General features: G+C 34.5%; 1 protein-coding gene across 1 annotated transcript in view; it reads left to right on the forward strand.

Moving 5' to 3' along the window:
• The first annotated feature begins 5,689 nt into the window (after nucleotides 1–5,689).
• Nucleotides 5,690–21,705, forward strand: part of LOC129226237 (gastrula zinc finger protein XlCGF49.1-like) — a 51,656-nt gene continuing 35,640 nt past the window's right edge. Inside the window, exon 1 of the mRNA XM_054860836.1 lies at nucleotides 5,690–5,773. Within this exon, the coding sequence (XP_054716811.1) occupies nucleotides 5,690–5,773 (84 nt within the window). The remainder of the gene's footprint in view (nucleotides 5,774–21,705) is intronic.

A 21,705-nucleotide genomic window follows, 5' to 3' on the forward strand; every position in this document is an offset into this window, starting at 1 on the left:
ACATCGAATTAATTGAAGAACATGCTATAATATTTCAAATAATTCTTCACTTATTAGTTAATTGCAACTATTAGAAAAACTTGCTTTTTGACACTGCCAGATTGACGATTTAAGTTTCAATTTGCATTTTTCACTCGGAGATTTCATCTTCAAGTGTGGACCCTTAGATGAAGTTTTAACTGCTTAGCAGTATGGAATGTCTTTGCGCATGTTCGACACAAATATGTATTTCTTTCAACATGGAAATTGAGGTGAGATTTAAGGGCCGAAGCGGTGCGAAATGACTTGCTGCAGAAATCACACAAGTAGGATTCGTGCTCCGTCATATGCATTCTCCATTGCGATTTTTGACAAAAGGCTTTCGGGCAGCTTTTACACTCGTAAGCTTTTATGCCATGTTGCCCACCGACGTGAATTTTTAAGGAACCGGAGTAAGCATATGACTTTGGGCAATAGTCGCACGCATACGGCTTTTCTCCTGTATGGGTCCTCAAGTGATTCTTCAAAGTTGAGGACTGAGAAAAGGTCTTCGAGCACCGTTCGCACCAGTAGGGTTTTTCTCCTGTATGGAGGCGGCAGTGTCTCTTTAAGTGGTACTTCCTAGAAAAGGTCCTCTCGCAAAACTGACAAGCGTAGGGTTTTTCTCTTGTATGGGTTCTCAAGTGTGTCATCAAAGTTGAGGACTGAGAAAAGGTCTTCGAGCACTGTTCGCACCAGTAGGGTTTTTCTCCTGTATGGGTCCTCAAGTGCTTCTTCAAAGTTGAGGACTGAGAAAAGGTCTTCGAGCACTGGTCGCACCAGTAGGGTTTTTCTCCTGTATGGGTCCTCAAGTGCTTCTTCAAAGTTGAGGACAGAGAAAAGGTCTTCGAGCACTGTTCGCACCAGTAGGGTTTTTCTCCTGTATGCAGGCGGCAGTGTCTCTTTAAGTGGTACTTCCGAGAAAAGGTCCTCTCGCAAAACTGACAAGCGTAGGGTTTTTCTCTTGTATGGGTTCTCAAGTGTGTCATCAAAGTTGAGGACTGAGAAAAGGTCTTCGAGCACTGTTCGCACCAGTAGGGTTTTTCTCCTGTATGGGTCCTCAAGTGCTTCTTCAAAGTTGAGGACTGAGAAAAGGTCTTCGAGCACTGGTCGCACCAGTAGGGTTTTTCTCCTGTATGGGTCCTCAAGTGCTTCTTCAAAGTTGAGGACAGAGAAAAGGTCTTCGAGCACTGTTCGCACCAGTAGGGTTTTTCTCCTGTATGGGTCCTCAAGTGCTTCTTCAAAGTTGAGGACTGAGAAAAGGTCTTCGAGCACTGTTCGCACCAGTAGGGTTTTTCTCCTGTATGGGTCCTCAAGTGCTTCTTCAAAGTTGAGGACAGAGAAAAGGTCTTCGAGCACTGTTCGCACCAGTAGGGTTTTTCTCCTGTATGGGTCCTCAAGTGCTTCTTCAAAGTTGAGGACAGAGAAAAGGTCTTCGAGCACTGTTCGCACCAGTAGGGTTTTTCTCCTGTATGGGTCCTCAAGTGCTTCTTCAAAGTTGAGGACTGAGAAAAGGTCTTCGAGCACTGTTCGCACCAGTAGGGTTTTTCTCCTGTATGGGTCCTCAAGTGCTTCTTCAAAGTTGAGGACAGAGAAAAGGTCTTCGAGCACTGTTCGCACCAGTAGAGTTTTTCTCCTGTATGGGTCCTCAAGTGCTTTTTCAAAATTGAGGACTGAGAAAAGGTCTCCGAGCACTGTTCGCACCAGTAGGGTTTTTCTCCTGTATGCAGGAGGCAGTGTCTCTTTAAGTGGTACTTCCTAGAAAAGGCCCTCTCGCAAAAGTGACAAGAGTAGGGTTTTTCTCCTGTATGGATCCTTAAGTGTCTTTTTAAATCTGACTTTCCCGCAAAGGCCTTAGAGCAACAGTCACACGAATAGGGTTTTGCACCGGCGTGAACCCTGTAATGTGTCTTTACATAATACTTGCAAGAAAATTCCTTCCTACACAACTCACAGCGATATTTTTTTTTAGCTTTACGGATATTCCCATTGCGTGCCATTTTATGGTACTTGAGCACCTTAACAAAATCTATTTTACAAAAATTTCTCAGGTTGTGTTTTTCAATGTCCTTTTTAATTCCTTCCAATTGTACTTGTAGAATAGAAATCAAGATGAATGCTGAAAAGAGATGAAGACAATTAGCATACAAAAATAAAGGATTTTTGTAAAAAGGGGTACAGAATATTCAACTCGCGTGGAAAAAAAGGACTTGAAAACAAAATTGATGTAAAAACTTACAAAACATAAAAATCATTCCATCGAAAGGAGTGATTTCGCGACAGTAGGGGGAGGGGCTGGATTGTGAACTAACTATAAGAGGTAAGTCTTGCATCGGAAAGTAGGGAGATTGTAAGCCTATTGTAGGAATTGTTTGAGATTCAAAGGACAACAGTTCTTGGAGGGTCTCTACAAAATTCAGAACGTCGTCTCTGGATATGACCGCCTCTACAAATTTCGGCAAACAGCTTTTAAAATCAATAATAAAATTTAAATCAAGTTTCGATTCTAATAATATACTTATGTAAAATTGCACAACCATGAAAGAATTATGCAAATTAACCGAAACTTACAGAAAATACAAAGCAAGATAAGACACGTAAATGGAATACCGTTTTTATACAACATTACAATAATTACGTGGTATAAGTTTCTTTCATTTTCGAGAATTCCTTCATTTGTTTACCAACAAGGAAGCTAAAATCAAAGTATTAAAAGTAACCATCAACATTAAAGTATTAAAAGTAACCATCAACCAGGTGTAGATAAGACATAGGTATGACACAGAAAAACCAGATTTGTGACAACCCTAAATACAATATCCAAAGCTTCTCCCACTATCATTGACCAAACGATAACGATTTTTTTTGCTTGGAATACAAATTCTTTATAAATGCCTTCCAAATCAATTTTAAAAAACTTCTGTACAAATATGCAGTAGTATCACGAGGTTGACCCATTGTAGTTCGAAAATGTTTTGCTTGGAGCTGGAATTAGTAAATGGAGGGTGCTAGTCCAAACATTGCTTAGCAAAAGCTTGCCCAAAAACTCCAAGTCACGTGGCTCAACAACGACCAATGGTTGGCGCGTTTTGCGTGAAACAAGCGAAAGAAACGAATGAAAGATTTCACCCCTTCCACTTTATCTCTTCTCAATGGTTTGGAGTCGTCGAAGAGTGTAGATGACCTATCAGCTGCCGCCAAAATAAATTCAAGAAAAGAAAAAAATTAATTTGAATTCAAGATGTCAAAACTCAAATTATGTTTTTCGCAATCACGAGTGTGTAAGTAGGCGTTTGTGTTTGTGTGTGGGGGGAGGGGGGTATGTGTGTTTGTGTGTAGGGGGTATGTGTGTGTAGGCATGTGTGTTTGTGTCTGTGTGCTGGCATAAGTGTGTGTGGGGGGGTATGTGTATGTGTTTGTGTGCAGGCATTAATGTGTGGGTAGTTGTGTGTATGTGTTTGTGTGTGTGTGTGTGTAGGTGTATGAGGTGTATGTGTGCGTACGTGTTTGTGTGTGTAGTTGTGTATGTATGCGGGTGTGTGTAGGACATGGATGCAACCTGGAGACCGCTTCCGCTATAGGAGCAGCATCGTGAGGAGCCGGTCGACGGTGATGCTGCGGAGGGTGGCGGTGCGAAAATAAAATCAAAGGACATCAAAACAGTCAAGTGAGAACAATAAGCAATCGTGATTGCTCAAAAAAAAATGTGCAGAATGAAAGCTGTTAGAATACTAATAAGACCACAGATGCATTGCGGAAAATACTAGTAATTTCTTGCTAGCATGACTTGGATCTTTTTTTTTTTTCAAAAGAAGCGAAATAAAATGTTATGATGTAAATCAAAACTTAATGATTTTCGTATAGATATTTCTTTTCTTTTCTTTTTTTTATAACCTTATTGCATTCCGTCTTCAAAAATGATCTTGAATTTTCTTTCCTATCAGGAAAATTCGCATTATCTGGAACGCGACATTTGCCGTACTTCAGCATTTTTGCCCAAATGCAGGGTTGCCAACCTTGGAGGAAAAATTTGAGGAGCATCTTTGGTGGTTTTGGGGGTGCATTTTGAAATTTTGCGGAGCAACTCGGTATTTTGTGTAAAAATCAACAAAAAAAAAAAAAAAAAAAAGAAAAATTAATTTGAATTTTGACATTTTGAATTCAAATTATGTTTTTCGCAATCACGACTGTGTGTAAGTAGGCGTGTGTGTTTGTGTGTGGGGGGTATGTGTATTTGTATGTAGGGGGTATGTGTATTTGTGTGTAGGGGTATGTGTATGTGTGTGTAGGCAAATGTGTTTGTGTCTGTGTGCAGGCATGAATGTGTGGGTAGTTGTGTGTATGTGTTTGTGTATGTATTCGTGTGTGTGCGTGTGTTTGTTTGTGTGTGTGTAGTTGTGTATGCATGCGCATGTGTGTAGGACATGGATGCAACCTGGAGACGGCTTTCGCTATAGGAGCAGCATCGTGAGGAGCCAGTCGACGGTGATGGTGCGGAGGGTGGCGGTGGGAAAATAAAGTGATAGGACGCCAAAAACAGTGAAGTGAGAACAATAAACAATCGTGATTGCTCAAAAAAAAAAAAAAAAAAAAAAAAAAAAACTAAACCTCGTATCAAAAATTGTTTTTGAGCTTTTATAATCATTTTAAGTATTAGTATAAGAATAATTATTTTTAAATTAGTAACACTTTAACCCCATAACTTTAAACACTATGTCATGCTTTGAGTATAAGGGTTAAATTTTCATATTTACATGCCTAATAATACTAACAAAATATAATAAAAATGCATTTAATTTTATTAAATTCTTTGGTAAGCTTGGTCAAAATTAAGACCAAATGAAAAATGCGGAGCAAAATAGCAATCTTGCGGAGCTTTCGAGTTTCGCTATCTTTGCGGAGCAACTCCGCAAAATGCGGAGCAGTTGGTAACCCTGCCAAATGGCACAGTAGTTTTATCTATCAGATCGCAAAATTGGAAAGGAGTTCCCTGACATTTCCAGAAACTTCAATAATTTATGATTTTCCCTGACATTTCCCTAACCATTTTAGGTGACTTACATTTTCCCCGATAATGGGGTTGTTTCCTTCAGTCAAAAGTACTACTTTTAGTCACTGAAATTGATAGAATAAAAATAATAATAATAATAACTTGGTCCCAGAAAATAATGTTGGGAAATGTGTCTTTACCTTAAGTTCATAGAACTAAATAAAAGGTTTACAGAACCCCAACATCAAAAAGCCGTGCAGTCTGCCAGTAAGAAATAAAACATACTCAAAGTAATTTTAAATAAATAACATTTATTAAAATATCACAGTATACAACAATAAACATTTGTTAAATACCAAAAATAATTTAGAGTGTACAAAACCCCCCAATAATCACAGAAATTTCAAAGTTAAATTATTAAATAAACACTTTTAGAAAAAACGCGAAACATTTTAGAAGAAATTGTAAAATGTCACCTTCCTGCGCTAATGCGCATGTTTACATTGCTGAAGACTTCTTGACCAAGTGTAATCGAAGAAAACTGTTCCATCATGAACCGGCCGATAGGCTTGCTTAGTTCTAGAAGAACCTCTTCAAATACCGGAAAGCAAACTTGTGCATCCACAGGAATCACACCGGAACTTTCTGGAACTCTGGTAGGAACGTCTAGGAAATCCAATCATGAAGGTCACTCTGAAGGACATCGATGATTTCAAACTGATGACAGTCCCACACCACCACAGGAGCACCGGTAAATCAATCCAGGTATTGGCCAAGTTTAAGTGTTAGGCCTAATTGCAATGAACTTCATCTCCTGCGAACCTCTTCAGCAATGTTGACATTTTTCCCTCCATAAACTGGAGTAATTTAGAACATTCTTAAACAACAATTAACACTGAATAAAACTTATCTCAAGCCCAGCTTGAATTCAAAAACGTTGCATCATCAACGGCTCGAGCGCGCCGCAACTTCAATCAACAACCTAGCATAGTTGCCGAACCTTCAAAGACCAATCCCTGATTGGTCAACAAAAAATGGCAAGATGCCAATGGGGAGTAAACACAAACAAAAAGTGAGCACTGAAAATATTTCGATCAATCTATTTATACGTTCTATGACCGCGATACGTCATCCCATGACACACCCTACTTTGCATTGGAGATATACATCTCAACTATTCCTGATTGAGTGATTTAACAATCTTTCTATTCGTTTTTTCGGCTCAAAGTAGCCAAAAACATCTCAACCATCGGGTGTTACGTCATAGGATGATTCCGATGTTGCACGATCATGCCCGAATCAATTTCAGTTATCCGCCGCTGGGACACAAGACGCGGAGTGGCAAAAACATATCGGAGGTAAGTTTCAAAAAAAATACTTTAACATTTGTAATTAAATTAAAAGCGCTCCAAGATACTGAATAAAGGCTTTTAAGCCCAACAAATAATTTCATTTTCCCAACAGTTATTTTTTAATTGATTTCTTAAAATATCCGATGTTTCAAACAAGGCGTGGTCTTTATGACGTCACATATGATGCACTTTGCCGCATCTTTTTACCACGTTTCCACGGAATGATAATCAAGAGCGAATTAAATAATGCGCTCTACGTTTACTATCAACCCTATCGTTGCCAATACACGTGAGTAAAGATGCGAATGAAATATTTTGCTCTGTGAGTGACAACAATGAATGGCATTTCATCATTTGCGATGTCATCAGCAGAAGCGTAAATAATGAGAACGCACCGATTTTAAGTAATTTGTTTAAAAATATGAAACTTAGTCAAATTATTTTTAAAAAATGGTCGGATTCTATGTTTTTAAGCATGCTCTTTCAGAAAAAAATACTTTTAAAATCTTGGAAACGAGCCCATTCCAGGATTTTCATGTTTTACAGGTGCGTGGCAACCCTGTTCTTTGCGATTGACGATGCATTTCTATCAGTAACGTCCGAAATTAGTGTTGGGAAAAACATCAACTGATCTTTGATGTGGTCATTAAGTACTCATATTTTTCCCCATAATAGAGAATGACTTCATTATGTGCACCACGTTGATGAAAATAGATCAGAAAAACTAAAAAATGATAATTTTAAAGACCAGTCAGCTTGTGTTATTTGTATTTTGATTACGTTAGTTGTCGAATTCATTCTATGTTATTCAACTTTTGAGAACTTGTTAAAGAATTTTTTTTGATCGAGGCTTTTTATGAATACAAGAGACCCGACCAAAAAAAATTTATGACTTTTTCTGAATTTTTACGAATGAAACTTACGATAAAAGAGAGATAAAGAAATGTTGGATAAAAAAGCAATATAAAGTTGTTTGAAAAAGGAGTTTTTGTTTCTCTCCCATTCCTCTTTTTTCTTTTTAAATAATTGTAATAAATAAAGAAAAAGAAGAGAGAGAAATAGAAATGGTGGATAAAAAATTATTAAATAAAAACAAAAAACCCGACTGCATAAAAACCAGAAAAACTAAAAAGAAAAAATGTATAAGCCCAGTCGTTTAGAATGTTATTAAGTACTACTGAATAACTACACCGTTGAAATAGTTTTATAACCGTACACAGATAAGACAAATCATAAATTCAAAAGCAGAATAGAAGGATCAACAGTCGATGCACATTCCTTTCTGATTCAAGGAACCCCGTAAAATTTGAATAGGCCCCGACTGTTGATCCTTCTATTCTGCTTCTGAATTTATGATGTCTAATCTGTGTACGGTGCTCCCTTCGCGCAAGTCGCGTTGTGGAACAAAGTATGTTTAGAAATTTTTAATGAACATGCCAAATTATTTCAGACATGTGTTAACACCCCTCATATTGTTTCAAACCATTTCTCAACTATATCTAACTGTATCTTTTTAAAGAACTGACTTTTTACTGTATTTTAGAAAAAGCGTTACTGTTTAACATAAATGACTGTTATGATGCACAAAATCAATGAGAGACATGAATTAAAACAGTACGAGACTTACATTACGCACATAATTGCATTATAATAGCACTGAACAGTAGATATTGTAAACTTAATTATAATTTTTAAAATGATGAAGATGATGGTTTATGCAGTGTGGGAACACCCCTCTTTCTGACTTCTTTTAGCCACAATGAAAGAGCAGCTTCCATTTTCATGATGTTTGTATATTTTGCTCCTCAGACACTACTCGGCCAGCTTCAGTATTAAAGCTAAGTTCTGAACTTTTACTGATTTCCATTTTCTTGAATTTTAATGGAACGTATCGAAGATTCACTCATACCTAATTGTCGTGCTACCTTCGAAGCACTTTTTAATTGTTCAATCATATCGAGAATCTTGACCATTTCTTTAATGTTCAGAAACTTTCTCTTTTTCTTTCCACTTTTACGAACTTAAAATGAAAACGCGCGTTTGGGAGCCATTCCATTTTATAGACGCGACGTTCAGTATGTAGAATGAAGGAGGAAAAAAAAACACGTTAAGAATCAAAGCGGTAATTTGTATAAACTAAAGCAAAGCGTTGTTTAGACTAATGCAGTACGTGAACTTCCGCTTTTCAGTGATGCTAAAGGGATGAAAGTCCATTCACAAAACCAAAATTTAGTGTCAACGAAGCCCATTCTAACACTTGGCTGCTTATTTTCAAAAAACTTCATGTTGCAGGCGAGGAATTTGTGTCTGCAATAAAAAATTCATTACTCATGAAAAACTCGCGTTATAGCCATTTCGCGTAAGTCGGATCGCGTTGTAGCGGGATCCGACTTTAAGGGGGTCCGGGACACAAAAATCCTCAAATTTTGCAATTTTTTTTTATAATTTGAAAAATTGCTCCGTTTTTTTCTGCTTAAGAGGACGTTTGAATCTTGTTTCTACCTTAAATAGAACGAAAGTTATAGTTACTTTTGTTGCATGCATCTAACGAATGTGTACATAACTTTAAAACTTTAAACGCGTTTTTCTCCATGATGCAATTTTTCCCGATTTCTTGCATTCAAACTCTTATAAGTCAGGAACCGATAAAGATAAAGTAATGAAACTTGGAGCATATCGTTTTCAAACAGTTTACTTTAAATTTTATTCGGCGAATTTGAGAAAAACGTTTACTGCAAAAATTATGATTTTTTAAAAAAAAAGTATCTTTGAATTTCTCGAAATTTTTCTTCAAATATTTTTTATTTTTTATTGAATCAATATTTTTAAAATCGCCGAATAAAAATTAAAGCTTAGATATTTGTGCATACTTTTCTGAAAAAAAATTGAAAATTGACCAACAATATTTTGAGTTATAGCAATTTAAAGCAACCCCATTTTTTTGAAAAAAACAAATTAAATTTAAATAAAAAAATAATTTTTTTTTCATATTTATGTTATGATTTTGCTGATTAAATAAATGATGAATCAGTTCAAAAAATTTCAAAACTCTAAAGTACATAATAAAAAAATTTTCAAAATGTGTCCCGGACCCCCTTAAATAGGTGGTAGAATCCGTGCGTAAAAGGAATACAGAATTGTGTGTGTGTGTGTGTGTGTGTGTGTGTGTGTGTGTGTGAATCCAGCAAAAAATGACGCATTCAAGTTTTGATTTTTTTTTTTTTTTTTGGAAAATGTTTTTCCCTCTTTAATTTGAATATTCTATTTTTTGACTCAATATAAACTCTCATCACTATGAACTGTTGAATTATTCTGTCTAAGATTATCTATAATTAACTGTAATCGAAATGAAATGTATACTTTAAGGTATAAGAAAGGTCGTTTGTTCATTTAAATACCTAATTTGCACTTATATTTAGTTGGAATAAACTAGTTTCCAAAAAGTGAAAAATATTCTATTATTTTCAATTTGGGTTGTATAACAAATGGTAACTTGATGTGAATGGCATTGGTTCGTTGCCCTGTCTCGCTATTTAGCTTTACACTAGGCAAGATAATATTTGGAAATTATACACTGTCTTGAAAATTTGCATAGAGGTAAGGCATAATCAACTGGAACATATTTTCAGGTATTTACATAATTTTAAATGTAAAGAATTTTGAAAATAAAACGTAAACGAGTAAAAGAAACTAACAAGACAAACTTCGTTAACTTCATTGTAAATTTTGAACCATAGGGATAATTAAATGCACACATAAACGTATCCTGATCAAGAAGAAATTGTTGAAGATGACGTTAATATTGGAAAAGTATATTCTAACGAAGATAAATTATGTCTAGCTATAAATTAAAATAATAATAATAATATAAAATAAAAATTAGAGACGTACCGAGTAGCACTTTGTCCGAGTAGCCGAGTACCGAGTACTCGGCCTTCCACTACTCGGCCGAGTACCGAGTTACCGAGTACTCGGCCTTTCACCACTCGGCCGAGTTACCAAGTACCAATTATGTTTTAAGAAGAACCACTGACACACATGTGATGAATTTTGAACTTATTGGAATAGTAGTATAGACCTCCTGGTCCATATAATAGTTTTTAAAATAAATTCCTGCTGAAATTTAATTACGCATTACATAAACAATTTTGTTTGTGTCAAAAATTTTACAAAAAAAATATTTTTAAAATTAAAAATAAATAAATAAAAGGTATGATTAATCAAGTTGGAGTTAAAACAAATTACAGTAAAATCCCTCTAATGTGGACATTAACAGGACAATTTTTTTTTCCGCAATAGAGAGGTGTCCGCAGGACGGGTTTAATAATGTTATTTGCATTGGAACTGGGGAATTAAAAATTGTCCGCATAAGAGGGTCGTCCGTTAGGAGGGGTTTCACTGTATACCAATCAATTATAGTTTTAGTCCCCCAAACATAAATAATTTTCAAAATCAGATAAAACAAATGTGCAGGAACACTGATGACACGTGTTTCTGCCCGCCCCCGTTACAAGGAACGTCTTTTTCAGTGCATAACATGTGAGCTAAAGAATGTAAAGACATTCGACAAGAAAATCCGACTTTTGACGGATGCCTCTAAATCCACGAGCTCTTATTTTATGCATTGAAAAAGATATTTTCTTGTAACGCCAAAACACGTGTCTGCAGTGTTCTTGCACTGTGCTTTTAACATTGTTTTATTTCCTTTTATTTTTTAAGCAAAGGTATTTTTATATTTTTTATAACTAATTTTTGTTTGTATCAAAAATCCATTTTTAATCTAAAAATTCCATATTTTCTATGCTTACCTTTTTTGCATAATTTTTTATAAATAAGTTTTATTAACTTTGGGGACATTAAAATAAAGATTTATTCCATTAAAGCATTACAAACTTAATTTTTCTCAAAATTTAATTTTGATTGTAAAAATTTTAATTGTAAATGATTGCAGAATATGACGCTTGCTTTTTTTTTTATAAATTTTAATATCTGTCTTGGACAATATTCAATTTTTTGCAACTACTCGGTATTGGCTGAGTATCTGATCAGAATTTGGCCGAGTACCGAGTAGTTACCGAGTACTCGGTACGTCTCTAATAAAAATAATAATACATACAGTACAAAAGAAACACACACACACAAAAGGATTTGTTCGAAAATAACACGCAACAGAATTATTTGAAGACAAAGTTCTGAGAGGCGGTTAGATGAGGCATATGGCCCATTGTTATCAGAACTACCTACCTGCTTGAATTCAGAAAATATTTTCAACTGCAGGAAATTTGTGCACAAAAATGAGTTCCAACCTTTGAGGCAATTTAATAGATGCATTATGTTTCTTACTGTTGTCTATTTTTAACCCCCGACACACAAAGGAAGGGGGTTATAAATTTGACGTGACGTCTGTGTATCTGTGTGTCTGTCTGTGGAACTCTAGCGTCTAAACGGATGGACCGATTTTGAAAAACTTTTTTTTGTTCAACAGGAGAGTTGATCGAGAGTGTTCTTAGCTAGGTTGCGTCTTCGGATGACTGATTAACGAAGAAATAATTAAAAACCTCCAAAAGGTTTTTCGCGATTTTTGCAATGAAAATATAATTGAAAATTTTTAAATTTAATACCAAAATAAGGAAAAAAAATTTCTGCGTCTGGCAGAATGTGTTTGGAATTTCAATGTTTCATAGAATTCGAATTATAACGTTTTTTAAAAGGAGATTTTAAATAAGGCTAAGCCTTTATTCACGCGATTGATCACCGAATTCATTGTTGGGCGACAAGGAAATGAAAAGCAATGATTTTAGATTTTTATCTGTTGCCAGTTTGTATTTGTTAGCAAATAAAATACTTATAGTTGATTTTTAATAATATAAGGCTTTTAAGGATTTTCAATTTTCCCTCTTGATTCTACAGTTGCTACTCAGTCGGGGGTTTTTTTAACACGCTTTTATTAGCTTCACCTGTATGTATGTATGTATGTATCTTGTAACGGAATCTTGCAGCTCAAATTTCGCCCACTTCCTGCGATCGGATTCTTTTGAAATTTGGCACGCGAACTCAGACCCGATGACAATGCAATATTCTATAATCAAATTAGTTAATTAACTCTTTTAATTGTTAGTTTCCTCCAATTTTAATCAATATTTTAGCATAAATCCAACAATGTGAAAAAGGAAAAATTAAAAAAAAAATACATTAAAAAAATGCTCGCAAAAATTATTTAAAAACTACAAAAACCTTTCATTTTTCTGCATCAGACAAAATGTGTTCCAATGTTCCAAGGGAATTAAAACATGAAATATAATTGTTTTTAACTAATTTCATGCCAAAGTTTAGGTGCGTCTTCAATTGGAAATTCCTTGCTGATCAGACCATTGTTGAACAAAACTTTTATTCAAATGCATCTCAAATTTTCAAAGTAATATAAATATGATTTCCACAAACATACACCGATGACTCACAGTAGCTTCCCATTGGGGTGCCCTTGTCTTAACTTTAAGATATTACCTCGCACTCGTCTTATAAATGATTTCGTCGCCTGATAATTTTTCAACATAAGACTAAAAAACAGAAAAATAAAATAATAGTTTAAAAAACTAAAAAAACACGCTTTCGTAGCAGAATGAACTAAAAATTGAAAAATAATCTTTGGATGATAGTAGTTGACCAATTAGTTAATTTTAATGTAATATAAAAAAGCGTGGGGGGCTTCTTATCAGTTGTCTTGCATTTCTTCCATTTGTTGTCCAAGCAAAAATGTAAATAGACAGCACCCCACGCTTTTTTTGTACTACATTAAAATTAAGTGATTGGTCAACTACTATCATCCAAAGATTATTTTTCACTTTTTAGTTCATTTTGCTACGAAAGCGTGTTTTTTTAGTTTTTTAAACTATTATTTTATTTGGTTTTTAATTTTAAAAACGTTGTTTGTCTTGCTTCATTTATGTTTGTTCACACTATGTTTTCATAAACAAAACATTTTTTGGCAGAGCATTATGAAAATACGGGAACCAAACTGTTTTCAATCATTCTTTGAGAAATTTCGAATACTGGTATACTGGTATTACGTTTTAAAAAATACCGAATACCGGTATTGTATTTTTGGTCCGGTATTGCAATCCCTAATTGTGCCTTATTTAGGAAGTAAATGCTTTTTTTCCGGAATAAAAGAAAACTGTCCATTTTCAAAGAACGCAGCAAGCTTACTATTTATGCTACAAAAAAGTTGTAATTATGAAAGTTGTAGGAAAATTAATGTTCTTTTAACTTTACATTAGAAATTTTTCTCTAAGTTAAACCATTTCAGAGATGTTTTGAAAAAAAAAAATCGTAACTTTTCGTGGTTTTCCGGCCTTCAAAACAACTCCCGGGGTCTTTCGTCTTGAATAACTTGATTTTTTCATGTTGGCCCCTCTCTATATGTACCTTTTTTTTTTAAACCTTCGATCTCACTTTTTGCAAGGTGCAATGTATTTATTGGCTGGACTAAAGGTTCTTAACTCAAAATCTGCGATGTGACTAATCAAAATGCGATGCTTCCAATAATTATTTCTTTTTTTTTTTTGAAAACTAATTTTTTAATACTAAATTTTTTTGCGTATGGGGCTCGTAGAAGTTAATCCTACGCTCTGGTTTATAGAGAAAACTAACATAAAAGATAGTAAAATAAACCCCTAAAAAAGATCGGCTTTGAGTATTTAATTTTGGGGGGGGGGCAATACCCCCCTGAGTTTCCCAACTTGCTCCAACTGTTACCGCTTTTGAACTTTGTTTCACTCTAGCCCCCCAGAAAAGTGTTTTAATGTAATGCTCCCCTCCCGAAAACTGAAACACAAAGGGGGGGGAGGGCATTTCCAAAAAGTGGGACGTGTAGGGGGAAAACGGTGGTCACATTTCGATTTTGAAAACATTCTAGGTGGAAATACCCCCATGAGTTTCCCAACCTTCCCCAACTGTTCATGCTTTTGAACTTTACATCTCCATAGCAGGCCCGGATCTTTTCACCCGCAGACCCAGCAGTGGAGGGGGGGGGGCATTCCTTAAAGGGCCCAACGGCCCAAGAAATTGAAGACGAAATTGAAAAAAAAACTATCACTAAGACTTATTAACGTTACAAACATATACTGGTGGTCTCTGGGGTGGGGCCCGACAGATTTTGTTGCAGGGGGGCCCAAAATGTATAGATCCGGGCTTACTCGCTAGCCCCTCAGAAAAGTGCACTATTTCCAAAAAGTGGGACGTGTAAGGGAAAACGGTGGTCATATTTGGATTCAGGGGTTCATTTACACAATCAGCATGAAATATTTCAGAAGCATTTTGAAGGTATTTTTTGCCGCACAGAGTGTAATTACACAAAAATTCACCTTTACATATTGTTTCCTTTTTGCAAAGTTTTAATTTTTTTTAAATTCTTTTCTTTTTGGCGCATCGTGTTCAGGTATCACCTAGACATGGACGGATTTAGGACTGGGTTTCTGAAGAAGGGGGGAGGGGGGGTAAGGTTTTTTTTCTAAGAGAACAGTACAGTTCTCATTATTAACAAATTTATAAATATAATGTTGGTATTTTTATGCATGATTTAGTAACAAATGGTTTGAATTCAGAAATAGTAACAATCCGTGAATTGGTTCATAACTACCCCACTAGAAACCGTGAAAATATTATACCTATAAACGCAAAAACAAATCTATTGTTTAATGGCATTAACTCCTACGGACCAAGATTGTGGAACACCTTACCCAATTGTTTAAAAACCATTAATAATCGAAATTTGTTTAAGAATAGGCTAAAAAATTTTATACTCAATTCTACTGCAGTCAATTTAGGATAAAGCAGCATATTCGTAATAGTATGCCTCGGTTCTGTTATAAAATTAGACGTACTTTAATTGAATTACTTGTGTTGTGTTTATGTGTTCTTTGTATGATTATGCATTTATTTTTTGTTAATTTTATATTATGTTATAAACTGGCTCTAAATTAAGCTCTTCTCTGAGTGGTGGGAGCTAGTCAGGCTATTGTATAGCCTTTACTCCCATCTACTCAATCAGGGATTCTCAATTCGACTGAGAGAAATATATTTCTGTTTGTAATTTCTTTTTATTTTATATGTGAAATGCATATTTGTAAAATATATATATATGTGTGTGTATATGTGTATATATATATGTATATGTATATATGTGTATATATATGTATGTATATATGTGTGTGTGTGTATATATATGTATATTTCCCTGATTGAAATAAATTGAATTGAATTGAATTGAATTGAATTGAACCTACCTGCGAATTTTTGGTGTTTTCATGAAAATTATTTAAATTTTACGATTTTATTCAGGAAATAAGTTTTCGAAGTGAAACCTTTATGCAAGGGCTTTGAAATTTTGATCCGCTACGTTTGGCGCGAAGGAAGCGACGTAGTGCTTTTTTTTATTGTTGCCAAAAATTATGAAATATAATAGCACTTATAAAGTCAAGATACTCCCGCTTTTTTAATTGCTGCAAAGCAATAGTCATTACAAAAATAGTTTTCTCATTAAATTTAGCAAATAAATTTAAAGGCGGATCTTATAACAGCAAGCTTATATATATATTAATTTTAGGCATTTTAAATTTTCCAAATAATGTGAGTTTTCAAAGATCTCTTTCATTCAAGTCATCAGTTAAAAGCGTAATCTACATTACTTAAGTTCATCCTTGGGTTTAGTTTGTTAACTTTTATTAACAAGACTAGCTGCGTGCCCGGCACGGGCTACTTAAAAATGAAAGAGATGTCCAATTAATGTTTTTGTATTACTCTGACATCAGTTTCTAAAGCGCTAAGGAATAAACAAATACGCGTAATGCAAGGTTTGCAAAACACCAGTAGAGCATATTTTTGGCAAAAATCTCTTTAACGTTAATCATAGTTATCAATGACACAAGTTATGAGTATTATCAATTAGCACATAAGATGAAAATATATGCAATATCAACTATAATCTGTGCTCACGTTAAAATGAATTACATCTGATAGCCTATATCTGAAATATTTATGTACAATTACAATCAGCTTTTTACATAAAATGACACACACTTTTTGGTTGATTACGTGAAACTAAAGCACCAAGACTAAATAAATACCAATAAGCATTAATTTAATACCAAGTCATCAGATTCCAATTTAGCTTTAGTTTAAATCCTTAAAAACAGTCTTTTTTTGTTCATCTCTGTTTCACTTAAAGGGGGGGGGGGTCCAACGGGCCCCCCCTTTAAGTAACGGGAAAAAGTCCAACAAAATAAGCATAATTAGTCGTACATCCTAAATGTACCAAAATATGAGGCCGGCTAATGATAAACTTCCACTACAATCAATAAACATAGCTAAAGAAACAACTTTCATATGCTGAAAAGAGTTAAGAACGTTGAATGTAAAAAATAAAAAAAGGACAGACGATAAAATAAAGGCTATGTCCGAATAGAGAAACCAATTTTAAACTAATTTAAAATGAAATTCTAGATGGAAACGTTGTTTTAAGATTTGGACAGCAGCCAAAAAATCTCTTTTAAAACAATTATTAGAATTTTACTTGCTCACCCATATGCAAAATGGCAACACGAAAGAAATAAAAATTCCTGAATAACGTTATGTTAATTAACGTTTTAATTAATATCTCCGCTATTAAAGTCGCACGATTACGAGATTGGTCCTATTGTTTTCTTTGAAAAATTTCGAATTGATCCGTATCTCGTTTGATTCTCGATTCGCAGCGGTTCTCGAGAAGATCGATCTTCAGGCAGACAGACGGACAGACAGACAGACGGATGCAAACAGATTTTAATATTATAGTGGATTAACTTTTAATCACTATTATTTAAAATTATTTTTGGCAACAATTAAATTCGAATTTCGAGTACTGTTCAGTATTCTCATTGATCATAATATATTTTCTTCATTAAAACATACCAATTTTACTGCAAATAGGTTTAAATCAGACGCAGAAGAAGTAAGAGCTTAGCGTGAGAGAAAACATGCGGGTGAAGTGACAGTTCAGAAGATTTAAAAAAAAAAAAAAAAAAAAAAACTTTAAAAATGCAAAGAAAATATAGAAATTTCACTTCTATCGCATGTCGTTACAACTCACTTTTTTTTTCGATTCTACCAATCAGTTTTAGATTTTGAGCAATTAATCACAAACATAGCGAAATTTTGTCATCTGAAAAATAAAAGATTTTCGGTAGGCTTGCCAGACGTCCCGGTTTGACCGGGACAGTCCAAGTTTTTAAACAAAGGGGGGGGGGGGGGGCTGTCCCGAAAAAGATATAACTGATTACAAGTGACCAAAAAGGTCTAAAAATAGTTTATCAATGATTGTTTAGGATAATTACTTTATCATATGAGGCAGTGACAAGCAAAGGGATGTAAGTGGAAAAATTAAAAATTTTGAAATAACCAGTACAAATGGTAGATAAAACCTCCCATCTGTCTTGGGGCAAGATATAGTACTAGTAGTCCTGGTAGTTGCTTTTATACAGCATGATTTAGAAAAAAAAATTCAATGAAAGCCTACCTAGGATCTGATCTTTAAACGCGTTTAACTCGAAACTTGAAAATGGCAACTTACATCCTTTGCTTCTCACTGCCTCATTTGTATCACTGACTAATAAAATTAATACCGTATTAGCTTGTGAAGATTTTTAGAATAAGATTAAAACCAAGAAAGACTCTACAAAATTCCTATAAAAAGAAGAGTATGTCTAAGATTATCGTTCAAATATATCGATCGGAAATATATCGTCGTAAATTATATTGTTAAATTTTGTATTCCTCATTCAAAAAGATTTTTTTTCCAACTGAAATAAATTGTAAATGAATTGAAGTTCAAATTTTATCGCACTTTTAATTTTATATCATTTTTTATTACCCCTGTTTTAGGTTCATAATTAGTAACCATTTATTCACAACATCGAAAATAAACTGCCCTATAAAACGCTCCAAAAATCAGCCAGGAGTGTGTTCTCGTTTGAATACTAGCGACGCGGGGGGGGGGGGGGGGAGGATTTCACTCTCCCGGTTGAACATTTCAGAAATGTGGCTAGCCTAGTTTTGGGCACGAAAAATTTCAAACAGTTCTTCGGTGACAGTAAAAAGCACCAAATCGGTCAGGAGAAAAGGCACAAAGTTACTAATTAATTTCATAATCATTAAAAGAAAGTGGTATTTTAAGCATTCTTTCAAAAATATAGATAATATTGTCGATGGATGGGGGTTATGACCCCCATAACCCGCTCCTTGTATCTACCCCGGGGACAGGTTATCTTATTTTTAAATCTAATTTTTTATCCATTTTTAAAAACGGGACGCATGGGGCAGGGACTGGGTCCCTCAAGAGGGCGTAAAGAAAAAAAAAAGGTGCCAAAAAAAAAGTGCAGAAGAAAAAAATGATGGTACACAGGTTCACGAGTTTGTAGAAAAGAAAAAAAAGCGATGTGAAGTCACCCAAGTTTGTGAGCGCGAAAAAAACAAGAAGTTCCGTCTAGAACTATACGAGCCTACTTTCCCGTAAACCCATACTACTTTCTAGTACCTGATCAATATTCTCCAAAAATAGCTAAAATCGCAAATTGTTTCAAACATATTTTTGCTAATTTCAAGGAGTAAAGTATTCCTCACACATCTAAAAAAATTAGATGCGTAAAAAGAAAAAAAAAAAAAAAGCTGCACCTTTTAAACAAAGCAGCTAATACACTTTTTTTCCTTTAAAAAAAATTCTTTGACAGCTTTCAAAACGAAAAAATAATAATTAAAATTAATAAGCTTATTAAAATAAATACATCATATCAAAAAAAAAAAAAATCGTTTCTTTTTCCCCTGTTGCCAAAAATAATTTTTTAAATGAATTAATGCACTTACCAAAATAAATAAAAACAATTAAATGTCAACTTAAAGAAATACTTTTCATTGTCAAAAAAAAAATCGTCTGCGCATACCTTTATGTAGTAATATAAATGATTTCGAGTTTATTCGCCGAAAACTGAACACCTAAATTAAAAATTTAGAGTGAAAATAAAAACAAATCATATCAACAATAATTATTTCACACTGAAAACCATAGCTGCGGAGTCGGAGTCGATCTCATTTTGGGATAAAGGAGTCGGAGACGAATATCCAAGAATCAGTCAGTCGATTGTCCTCCGTATATAAATTTTTGCCCAAGCTACGAAGTCAGAGTCGAAGTCGGGGAGTCGTCCGATTAATTATCGGGCACAGGAGTCGGAGTCAGGTGCCTCTAAATTCTCGGAGTTGGAGTCTGGAGTTTGGCGTCAAGAGTTATTTCCAACAATATTTGTTTGAAATAAATCCGCCCTCAAGTACGGAATCTACATTGACTTTCAGTTTCCCCGTAGGCGCTAATGTTAAGTTTTTTTGAACTGTTCAAAATTGAACGAAAAATAGTTCAAATCAAAAAGTAAAATATGGGAATGAGGTGTCCTCGCAGAGATCTTTCGAACAAAAAAAAGTTTGTTCGAATCGGACTATTCATTCAAAAGTTATTAGGGGGGGGGGACAGACAGACCGACGGACCGACAGACCGACAGACATTTTTCCCCATCTCAATACCCTACTTTCTAATTTTTAATTTTTCGATATTTATTTAAAAGTAGGCTAAAAAGGAAGTTGCACCAAAAAATTTAAAAATAAGATACATTTTAAAATAATAATAACAAAAAAAAAAGTTGTTCAGGCTTGAACGTATCGGCCAGTGATTATGAACAAATGACAACACACTTCTAAAGGATAGGAAGAAAACTGAATAGTTGGGAATAAAATAGTTTTCTTACCTTGAATTATTTCAGCAATTCTGTTGAAAGTCGTCCGACGATCAAACCAAGCATCATTCTAACTTTGTATGAAGTATCTTGTCCCACTTCAGAATTAAGCGCAGGAATATTCAACTGATAGAACAAAAACTAAATCGTTTGGCGCTCGATTTAGATACTACTCGATTGGCGCCAGGTGGCTACGTTACGTTGCGTTGTGATGATTTTCCAAATGCAGACACGTGATTCAGTGAAATGCTGACGCGACGCTTCAAGAGGCGCTTGATTGGAGACTACGGTTTGCGTTAATCCTTTTTTTTTCTAGGCTTAACTCAAGCAGATTTTATACTAAAAAACAAGTTTTTTTTTTTTTTTTTGGTTCAAAATCACCTTCTTGCAAGGAAAAGTTCCCATGTACGAGTAGATGAACTTAAATAGCAAAACTTGAACTAAATACTAAAAATTTCGAGATTATTAATTTCTACCATTTAAGATTGATAAGAAATAGATATAGGAAACGGTATACGCTGTTGATCTTTATGGTAAATGTGCGTGTGTAAAATGTATCTCAAATTTTTTAAGCTTGAAAGGCACATCGTAGTTGGCGAAATTTCAGTGTAAATGCTGGAAAATACAAATAAAATGTTAGGTTGAGTCGCTATTTTTTAGCACATACGTGTTTTTATTTCTGCTTTGCTCACCTCAGGCTTCGTGTTTCTAGTTTATTTGCAGACGAACAGGAATGATATGTGCTTATATGCTCATATTAAAAATATTTTGCTTGCATTGAACTTATGTTGTGTGCTGTACAAAGAAATGTAGAAAGAGCCCCCCCCCCATGTTTTATAGGGTTGAAATGTTATTAATTGCACAGTTTATTGTTTATGCTAATTTTATCGACTGAATAAATTTACCGAACTCCGTCATCGTCAATTTAACCGCATCTGTCATTCTTTTATCGAAGCAGGGGCGTGCACAGGGGGGAGAAGGGACACCAGTTGGCCCGGGAACGAGCCTGAAAAGGGGGGGGGCCCAATATTTTTTTTAACTAGGTATGAAATATAGGGGTAAACAATATGGAGGGGGGCCTGGAAAAGTCATTTGTGAAATTAATGAAATAAAAAAGTTTCAATGCATCATATTTTTAAAATGAACTAAAAAGTATAAAATAACTTCTCTAAACTCCATGTAGATTTCAAGCCCAGTACAGTTTCGAAATTTCTTACAGGTTGCCAGGAAAATTTGTGACTGAGTTTTTAGAAGCTATTAAAATAATTCTGAACTTTAAAAGAAAAAACATGGGGCACTTGTACTTCATAACTATTATTGTAAAAGTTAGCTATGAATGAAAATACTTACAAATCAGTTTATGCTCTTTGCAGAGCGTTAAAATTGTTAAAATTAAATTATAAATACATCAATTGTCTGTCGCGTGACCCCATACTTTTCCTTTTAAAGCTTACAAGTATAGCTATTGTTACAAATTCTGTGAGTAGTAATTATTTTTGTGATTAATTTGTCGTAATCTAGCTAAATTTGGCGT

The sequence above is a fragment of the Uloborus diversus genome, chromosome 7, assembly GCF_026930045.1.
Source record: "Uloborus diversus isolate 005 chromosome 7, Udiv.v.3.1, whole genome shotgun sequence".
NCBI classification, from domain to species: domain Eukaryota; kingdom Metazoa; phylum Arthropoda; class Arachnida; order Araneae; family Uloboridae; genus Uloborus; species Uloborus diversus.